The sequence below is a fragment of the Cebus imitator genome, unplaced genomic scaffold (assembly GCF_001604975.1).
Source record: "Cebus imitator isolate Cc_AM_T3 unplaced genomic scaffold, Cebus_imitator-1.0 Scaffold44, whole genome shotgun sequence".
NCBI lineage: Eukaryota > Metazoa > Chordata > Mammalia > Primates > Cebidae > Cebus > Cebus imitator.
The window spans coordinates 5,018,347-5,028,167 of record NW_016107359.1 but is presented as its reverse complement, the minus strand read 5'-3'; the positions used below and the strand labels follow the sequence as shown (position 1 = coordinate 5,028,167).

The following is a 9,821-nucleotide window of genomic DNA, read 5'->3' as shown; positions in this document are numbered from 1 at the left end:
AAAAAAAAAAAAAAAAAAAAAATTCAAACCTTTCAAAAATATGAAGGGAATATTTGTATTAGAAATCACAAAATTCATTAAAAACTCAGAAGCCTTCATAATATTTTAAATTACTAAAACTCAGCACATCTGTAAATTCTGAATACTTGTTGAATGAATTTCTCATTTACATATTTGATATGTAAAGATGGTGGACATCACTGCATGTATATAAAGGAAAATAGGCTGGGTGCGGTGGCTCAAACCTGTAATCCCAGCACTTTGGGAGGCCAAGGTGGGTGGATCACGAGGTCAGGAGTTCAAGACCAGCCTGACCAACATGGTGAAACCCCATCTCTAATAAAAATACAAAAATTAGCTGGGCATTGTGGTACACACCTGTAGTCCTATCTACTCAGGAGGCTGAGGCAGGAGAATCACTTGAACCCGGAAAGCAGAGGCTATCGTGAGCCAAGATCATGCCAATGCACTCCAGCCTGGGTGACAGAGCGGGACTCCATCTCAAAAAAAGTGTTAAGTTATACATCTTGATCAGTATTACACTTCAAAATAGTGACCTTGAGAACCTTATTCCAAAAATGGAACACATCTTTGGAGCCTGTGTAAAAGTCACATGAAAGTCAGTTCCATCATTTTATTTAAACTTAATTATTTTACCCCATTGCATGTTATTTACCTCAAGCACCTACCTATTTTTCAAGATGTAGAGTTAAGTTACTGTATTACAGTTCTTGTCTATAAGCATTAGAAACATTAGTAACTGACTCTATCTTTAAAAAGCAACTTTACTGGAAGGCTGCTGAAACTCGCAAAACTGAAAGATGACTGGAAAATCAGGCTGGAAAAAAACAGCGCCCACCGACCAGAGAAAGCAGCTCAAAGAACCATGCCAAAGAACAGTCTGATCCACACACTGACATTATTCTGGAAAGGTCTCCAAAAAACCCTACATCTTAGAGAAAACATTTGATTGGACAAGTCTGGCTGCACAACAAAACAGTAAGGGAGTAATATGCTTCAAGAGTGCATTGTGGTAATCACAACACTTTGGGAGGCTGAAGAGGGAGGATCACTTGAGGCCAGGAGTTCGAGGCTACAGTGAGCTATTATCTCACCACTGTACTCCATCCTAGCGACAGAGCAAAATATGTCTTCTGGGGGAAAAAAAAAAGACCAGGCACAGTGGCTCATGCCTGTAATACCAGCACTTTGAGAGGCTGAAGCAGGAAGATAACTTGAGCACAGGAGTTCAAGACCAGCCTGAGCAATGTGGCTAAACCCTTGTCTTTACAAAAAATAAAAAAAAATTAGCCAGGCGTGGTGGTGTGTGCCTGTGGTCCTAGTTCCTCAGGAGGCTGAGGCAGGAGGATCACTTGAGCCAAGGAGGTTGAGGCTGCAGTGAGCCGAGATCACGGTACTGCACTCCAGCCCGGATAACAGAGCAAGACCCTGTCTCCAAATTATACTTGGCCACTGAAAATAATTAAATCTAACCTTAAAAAACTAAGATTTGCCAGCAATGAAGACATTCAAACATATATCAGTTATTTCTGGTAATTCTCAATAAAGCATCCTGAAAATATTCTATTGAAGGCATCTGTGGAATAAACAAACACATACTGAAAGGGAAATACCTGCACTTTGCTGCCCCTCTCCCTCAAACACAGGGGCAATTAGAGAAATACTAATTATTTGGCAGTTGAATTTAGGTGTAAAGTATATGCCATCCTTTCTGCCACCTTTGAAGAATTACTTAAATACCTATGCACTAATTCTCTGCCCAAGTGAGCATCAAAATCCTCTGAGGGGCCTACGCATCCCTGTTTTATAAACACAAAAATAAATATCATCGGTTAAAAAAAAAAAAAATCTGAAATGTGTAAAGAGAAAAAAAAAATCAATCACAATGACTTTAGACTCACCCTTACCAGGTAATCTGAAGCCAGACCATCTGTTTATTCGAAAACTGAAAGTTCTGTTCAGTAAAAAGAAGAGGGGGACTTGACTCAGAATATGTCAATTTTTAAAATATTATAAACATGTTAAAAATACACTGGCAAGACAATAAGAACAAAGAACAACCTCACACAATATGAATGAATCTCATGTTTAACAAAAATCAGAAACAAAGTACAAAAAATGAGGAAAAATTAATCTATGCTGAATTCTAATATTAAGCCAGTGGTTACCCTTGAGGAATGGGTAGTGACTGGAAAGAAATTCAAGCAGAGGGCTAGAGCTTCTGTTTCTTGCCCTAGACGCTGGTTTAACAGGTATATTTGGTTTGTGAAACTTCATCACCTTTTATGTACACTTTTCTCCTGGTTTATTATTCTCCAACAGAAAAAATTTTTAAAGCCAACACATGTAAATTACTAAGTCTGTTTCTTCTTTCAAAAATCAAAGAAAGGTCGGGCACAGCGGCTGAGGCCTGTAATCCCAGCACTTTGGGAGGCAGAGGTGGGCGGATTACTTGAGCTCAGGAGTTCAAGACAAGCCTGGCCAACGTGGTGAAACCTCATCTCTATTAAAAATACAAAATTCAGCTGGGTACGGTGGTGCACCTGTAATCCCAGCTACTGAATCCCAGTTATTCGGGAGGCTAGGGAATCACTTGAACCTGGGAGTGGGAGGTTGCAGTGAGCCGAGATCGAGCCACTGCTGTCCAGCCTGGATGATAGAGTGAGACTCAGTCTCAAAAAAAAAAAAAAAAAAGGTAAATTAATTTCACCATTTAGCAATTTCTTAAAATTTTTTTATTGTTTTGATTTCAGATAAGGTTATTAGCTCATATATATATTAAATGTTTACAACATTAATGACTTGCCTGAAATCAGGAAGAAATGCTCACGATCAGCTAGCAAGCGTCTAGACCTAAGCCATGACTAGCAAACTATAGTGAGTGACTCTTGACGCAAAATAAACAGGACACATGGTTTCAATTACCTTCCAAAGAACTTTAAATTGTCTCAATTATGTGAGTACTGTTAAACTTCAACAAATTATTTAGATTATCTTCTTGAAAATCAATCACTGAAAAACATGTTAATAATAGGATTTAGCTTAAACATTTAGAGCAAGGGTATCCAATCATTTGGCTTCCCTGGGCCACAATGGAAGAACTGTCTTGGGCCACACATAAAATACACTAACACTAGCAATAGTTGATGAGCTTTAAAAAAAAAATTGCAAAAAAACCTCAATGTTTTAAGAAAGTTTATCGATTTGTGTTGGGCCACATTCAAAGCCATCCTGGGCCACATGTGACCCACGGATTGGATAAGCTTGATTTAGAGTAACATGAACTTGAAAAAACAAATAGGTACTTTCTCACTGTAATTTCAGTGTGACTCGGAACACCAAAAGCTAGTTTTTTTTTAAGTTTTTGTTTTCCATCAAGTTTTATCCACACAGAAGTCTCAAAAACTGTAAACCAAAATGTTCACTCAAGAATATGTTTTAATTGTGTTTTTGTATTTTCTAAATGTCTACAATAATGTTACTTTTGTCCAAAAAAAAACTTTATGGCCCACGTAGTGGCTCACACCTGTAATCCCAGCACTTTGGGAGGCCGAGGCAAGTGGATCACTTGAGGTCAGGAGTTGGAGAGCAGCCTGACAAGGTGAAACCCCCTCTGTACTAAAAATACAAAAATTAGCTGGGTGTGGTAGCGCGCGCCTGTAATCCAAGCTACTCCGAAGGGTGAGGCAGGAGAATCGCTTGAACCCAGGAAGGGTAGACTGAAGTGAGCCCAGATGGCGTCATGGCACTCCAGCCTGGGCAACAGAGCGAGACAAAGAAAGAAAAGAAAAAAAAAGACAAATGTTTATAATCAAGATTCCAAATTGTGAAGCCTAAAGTTGAATATTTTCTAAAAATTACATTACTAGGACACTATACACCTAGTTTACTTTTTCATCCAAAGAACAAGGAATTTCACATACAGCCTGCTTTAACATCACAACTCAATCATTAAACAGGTTCAGCGCCCCTTTCAGTCAAAGGAACCATCAACTTTTTTCAAGATTACTGTTATTAAAACCTCAGAAATGGGAAACCAAGACACAGCAGATGCCCTAGACATAACAAGCTAACCTTCAGTTCATCAGATTTTTAAACATGAAGGGTCCATAAACAGTCCACATAAACTCGCCTATATCTAATAAGTTTCAGCGACGTAGAAAGATTACGTTGTTTTGTAAAACTTTTTTTGCCCACCTTCCTGAATTTAGAAAACTTTCTTAAACTCAAAACACAACACCGTATCCGACTCTAAAAACGTGATATAATTTCCAAGCAGAGATAAAACAAGCTCTGGGAACACCTCATCATACATAATTCATAGAATATTCATTTATCTGACGGTATTGCAGGTGTCTGTCTAAAAACAATCATTTTTGTAGACAAATATGACAAATGTAGCAAAACATTAATTATAAAATCTAGAAAGCGTATATATGTGTATGTATCTAGCACTTTTCCAACTTTTCTGTGTGTGAAAATTTTGGATACTCAAGTGAAAACAAACGCTTTCAAAGTCAGAATACAAAGAAATATTTATTGCAACTTCAACACACCTGAAGCTTCGAGAGCTTCCATCAACTCACAAACCTACATTTCAAGCACACCATGAAAAAGCCCTTTCTAAAGACGGCAAACTTTGAGATTAATCAACTGATAAAATATAAAAGCGATACTAAAAATAATCTCTCACCCAATGCAAGTTCACCTAGAAAGTCTTTAACCAGGAGGTTTCAGGAGAATTTTGATTTAACTTTACTTAGTAAGAGCTTTTCCATTACCACTTTGCCTACATTTTTCGTAATTCCCAACAGCACACTTTCACTCAAGAAGAAAAAATTCCCCAGCAAGCAGATCCGGGCACTCCTCCCAGGTCCTAAAACCTGCAAAAATCCGAGAGTTCGTGGCGCTAGCGGCTCCAAGTGTTTCGGTTTCCCGGGCCGTCTCCGGGTTGGATTTGCACCCTGGGGTCTACATGGGTTAAAAACGCGGAAAAAGGCGACGGAGAAATACAAACTGCCAGGGTGTCGAAATGAAAGGAGCGACTGTAAGGAGAAATCCCAGGCCTCTCTACTGGGAAGATCTGGAAAGCACCCGCCGCGCAGGGGGCCAACTAACTCCTACACTGCTCGGGGTCAGCTGAGAGCCACCGCGCGCGGGCTCCGGAGCTAGGAGGGCAAGTGCGCGGGCCGGAAGCGTCGGGCGCTCACCTGGCACCTACCTGGAGCTCACCTGGCGCCCGGGCCCCGCGCCGCTGCCCCCCGCCCTGCCCGCCGCGCCCGCACCTCGCGGTCCTTGAGGCCCAGCAGGAGCACCTCCTCCATCAGGGTCAGCCGCGTTTCCTTGGAGTCGCCCTTGTCGTCGTCGTCTTGCTCGTCGCGACGGCTCTGAGCGTCGTCCTCGCCGCTGCTGGCGCCGCCGCCTGCCGCCCGCTCCTTGTCGGCAGCGTTGCGGGAGGCCTCGGTGCGTCGCTGCACCAGGCCCGAGCTGCGCTGGGTCAGCGAGGTCATGACTCTGGCCGAGGCGCCAAGCCGGCGGGCCGAGAGGGGCGCGGGACCGACCGGGTCGCCCTCCTCCTTCCCCCGCGGCCTCCGACCCGGGTTTCCGGGTTAAATTCGGACACCCGGGCGACGTCCGTCGGCAGCGGGACCGGGGCCAGTCATGAGGAGACAGGTCAGGGCGAAGAGGGCTGACTGAGCGTCGGCGGGGCAGGAAAGGGCGCCTGTCTGCCAGCGGCTGCGGCCCCCGAAACAGCCCGAGCTCCAAAGCGGAGGCGGCGACAGCGCCTTTCCAATATGGCGGCCCCGGCTGACGTCACCGGAGGATGTGGCAGAGTCGGCGCGGCAGCGGGGTGGGCAGGAGGCGCCGGAAGCGGCGGGAGGGGACCCGGCGGCCGGAGATCCGCCGCTGCTGCGGCTGCCGCCTACACCCTTGCCGGCCCTCGGTGCTTGTCTTTTCCTCAGCGTTCCTGCGCCCCCCGACCTGCAGTTTTGCTCCCGCGACTTGCCCTCCCTCCTTCCGCTCCCCGTTTCCCCCTCACTATCCGGGGCTGGAGTCTGAACCTGGCGGGTCCCCCAGCCCCACGAGTCGGAGGAGCAGAGACCACGCGAAGGTGGACCCCGCTCAGCCTTCAGCTGCCCTCCGCGCCCGAGACACCGCTGTCTTCGGAGGCGGCAGCGTGACCGGTTCCGTTCGGACTCTGGGGTCCGCACGACCGGCAGGAAGTACTTGGCCCGCCACTGCTGGGCGAGGAGGGGCGCGCTCTCTGCGGGGACTCCCTAACCCTTTAGAAGGAGCAACTGCGTCCAAATGGTTTGAAAGTGGGCCTTTAGTGTTTTCCAGGAGTAAGACGGTAGAACAAATAGACCAGTTTTGTTTGTAAAACTTGTTTCTTTGCCTCGAACTTGTGCTGTAAACTGACCAGGGCGCAGTGAGTACAGTTAGTACCGCACACGTTAGCACGCTCGACCTTAAGGATCTTTTTACAGAGACAATAAACTTGAAGGGTTTCACACCACGTCTTTGTACGCATGAGATCTCTCTCCGTGTAATTATCCTGGCGTGCGCAAATTACGTTGAAGAATAGCTGTCGAACCTGAGAGAGGAGTTGAAAGAGTGGAGGGTGGCGCTTGTAAGTGAAACATTAACCAGGAATGGCATTGCGTACCATCCTGTTTTAAAATAAACAGTGTATGGACAGACTGGAACAACAGCAAAGCAAAAAATTAAATTAAAAAAAAAAAAGCGATCATGGACTGTGGTTAAAGAGTCCTTTTAGATGGGTTCTTCTCCCTCCACAAATCCATTATCCAGTACTGCTGCCTATCCCATGTCTGAAAAGTGACAATGCTAAATGAGGGGAAGAGAAGGTGCAGGGGGAGCACCACGTAGACCTTCCCTTTTTCCCACCCGTCTGGGCAAAGGTCGATTTCACCTCAACCAATTTCTCCCATTCACACCCTCTTTGCCTTTCCATCCCTTCTCTCTCTTCTGATTTTACCAAATATTGTAGCTTGAAATGTTTCTTTGTAAAGGAAATGTGATTTATTATTTGAAAAGAGCCAGGAGTGGTGGCCCACATCTGTAATCCCATCTCCTCGGGAGGCTGAGGCAGGAGAACCGTTTGAGCCCAGAATTTGAGGCTGCCATCCGGGTGATCACGCCACTGCACAGCAGCCTGGGAGACAGAGCAATACCCTGTCTCAAAAAAAAAGTTATACTTGACTAATATAGTCAAGTGCATAGTTCAAAGAGTACAAAGATGTGTGTAGTGAAAATCTCCCTCCCAGCTCTGCCCCTATTCACCCAGTTGTTCTCCTTTCTCTCCTGAAGGTTTTAATGCCAACAAATCATCTGATACTCCTTCCCTCAAAATCTGAACCCTAACTTCCCTCCCATTGAGTGTGGGCCAGACTTAGTGACTCGCTTCAAATAACTAGAATGTGACCAACATGACTGACTGTGTCACTTCTGAGATTAGGCCATAAATGTCTTTGCAGCTTCTCTCTCTCCCCAGCTGCCCTCCACCCCAACCATCGTTCACTCTGGGGGAAGCCAGCTGCTATATCTTGAGGACATTAAGGCAACCTTAAGGATTGCTCCAGGAAGGGAGGAAGCAAAGCCTCCTGCCAGCAGACATGCGTGACCTATCTTGGAAGCAGGTCTGTCCCCAGTCAAGCCTTCCATTGACTGCAACCCTGGTCAACTTGTTGTCTAAAACCTAGTGAAAGAGGCCAGGCATAGTGGCTCATGCCTGTAATCCCAGCACTTTGGGAGGCCAAGATGGGTGGATCACGAGGGCAGGAGTTCAAGACCAGCCTGACCCACATGGTGAAACTCTGTCTCTACTAAAGATACAAAAATTAGTCGGGAGTGGTGGTGTGCTCCTGTAGTCCCAGCTACTTGGGAGGCTGAAGCAGGAGAATCACTTGAACCCGGGAGGCAGGGTTACCGTGAGCTGAGATCACGCCATTGCACTCCAGCTTGGGTGACAGAATGAGACTCCGTGTCCCAAAAAAAAAAAACAAAAAAAAACTAGCGAAAGATTCTGAGCCAGCGCCACCCAGTTAAGCTGTTCAAGTTCCTGACCTACAGATGTTGTCAGTTAATAAATATTTGTTGTTTTAAGCTGTTAAATTTGGAGTCATTTGTTATATAGTAATAGATACTAAAATACTTGCATGTATACATGTCACGCATGTGCATCACACATACATATATAGGTAACCACTGATAGTACTTTCATGGTTATCCTTCCAGAGATTTTTAACATATATTTAGGCAAATATGAAAATGTTTTTCTTATCTTTTCTATAAAAGCACATTATATATAGGTTTTTTCCCACCTGTGCTTGTGTTGGGAAGCATTTTTTTTCCCACTTAATTATGTTGGACAGCATTCTAGATTCATACTTAAAAGTGTCATCGGCTGGGCACAGTAGCTCATGCCTGTAATCCTAACACTTTGGGAGGCTGAGGCAGGCTGATCACCTGAGTTTAGGAGTTCAAGACCAGCCTGGCGGACATGGTGAAACCCCATCTCTACTAAAACTACAAAAAAATAGCTGGACGTGGTGGCGTGTGCCTGTAATCTCAGCTGCTGGGGTCAGGGAGCGGGGCTGAGACAGAAGAATCGCTTGAACCCTGGAGGCAGAGGTTGCAGTGAGCAGAGATGCACTGTACTCCACCCTGGGCAACAGAGTGAGACTTCATCTCAAAAAAAAAAGTCTCGGCAGGGCATGGTGGCTCACTCCTGTAATCCTAGCACTTTGGGAGGCCAAAGCAGGTGGATCACCTGAGGTCGGGAGTTCAAGACCAGCCTGGCCAACATGGTGAAATCCCGTCTCTACTAAAAATACAAAAATTAGCTGGGCATGGTGGTGCACGCCTGTAATCCCAGCTACCAGGAGGCCGAGCAAGGAGAATCGCTTGAACCTGGGAGGTGGAGGTTGCAGTGAGCCAAAATCACGTCACCGCACTCAAACCTGTGTGACAGGAGCAAGACTCCATCTAAAAAAAATTAGCGAGGCATGGAGTGAGACTCCATCTAAAAAAATTAGCCGGGAATGGTGGCGATGCCTGTAGTCCCAGCTATTCAGAAGGTTGATGCAGGAGGATCACTTGAGCACAGGAGTTCAAAGCTATAGTGAGCTCTGATTGTGCCACTGCTTTCCAGCCTGGGCAACAGAGTGATATCCTGTCTCTAAAAAAATATAAATAAATAAATAATGAAAAACATATAAAATTGCTCTATCATAACAAAGATCCCTCATGCTGCCCCTTTACAGTCATGGTGGTCCAGCTCCTCCCCCGACTCTATCTCCTACTCCTGGTAACCACTACTCTGTTCTCCATCTCTATAATTTTGTCATTTGAGAATGTTATATAAATGGAATTGTACATTATGAAGCCTTTTGAGATTTTCTTTTTTCACTCTGCATAATTTCCTTGAGATCCGTCCAAATTGCATATATCAATAGTTTGTTCCTTTTTATTGCTGAGTGGTAATTCATGGGATTCATGTACCATATTTGTTTACCACAGATCCACTGAAGGACTTTCAGGTTGTTTCTAATTTGGGGCTATCACAAATAAAACTTCTATGAATGTTCATGTACATGTTTTTATTTGTTTTTTTGTTTGTTTGTTTTTGAGACTGAGTCTTGCTCTGTCGCTCAGGCTGGAGTGCAGTGGCACAATCTTGGCTCACTGCAGCCTCCGCCTCCAGGGTTCAAGCAGTTCTCTTGCCTCAGCCTCCTGCGTAGCTAGAATTACAGTCATGTGCCACCAAGCCTGGCTAA

The 9,821-nt window shown here is 45.0% G+C and overlaps 2 protein-coding genes across 3 annotated transcripts in view; one reads left to right on the top strand and one right to left on the bottom strand.

Moving 5' to 3' along the window:
* The window catches only part of GOLPH3 (golgi phosphoprotein 3), a 46,028-nt gene extending 40,210 nt beyond the window's left edge, over positions 1 to 5,818 (bottom strand). The window contains exon 1 of one of the 2 annotated variants that reach the window (XM_017526830.2): positions 5,307 to 5,818. In XM_017526830.2, coding sequence (XP_017382319.1) covers positions 5,307 to 5,531 — 225 coding nt within the window. In that variant the 5' untranslated portion in view covers positions 5,532 to 5,818. The remainder of the gene's footprint in view (positions 1 to 5,306) is intronic. The other variant, XM_017526831.2, reaches the window with a different exon arrangement.
* Positions 4,905 to 6,538, top strand: LOC119470915. Its single transcript, XM_037737873.1, has one exon. It carries the CDS (start codon positions 5,846 to 5,848, stop codon positions 6,401 to 6,403), a length of 558 nt encoding a protein of 185 aa, XP_037593801.1. The 5' UTR covers positions 4,905 to 5,845; the 3' UTR covers positions 6,404 to 6,538.
* Positions 6,539 to 9,821: the final 3,283 nt, after the last annotated feature.

Coding starts and splice junctions, on each gene's coding strand:
- LOC119470915 (XM_037737873.1), top strand. CDS start 5,846: ATGTGGCAGAGTCGGCGCGGCAGCGGGGTGGGCAGGAGGCGCCGGAAG.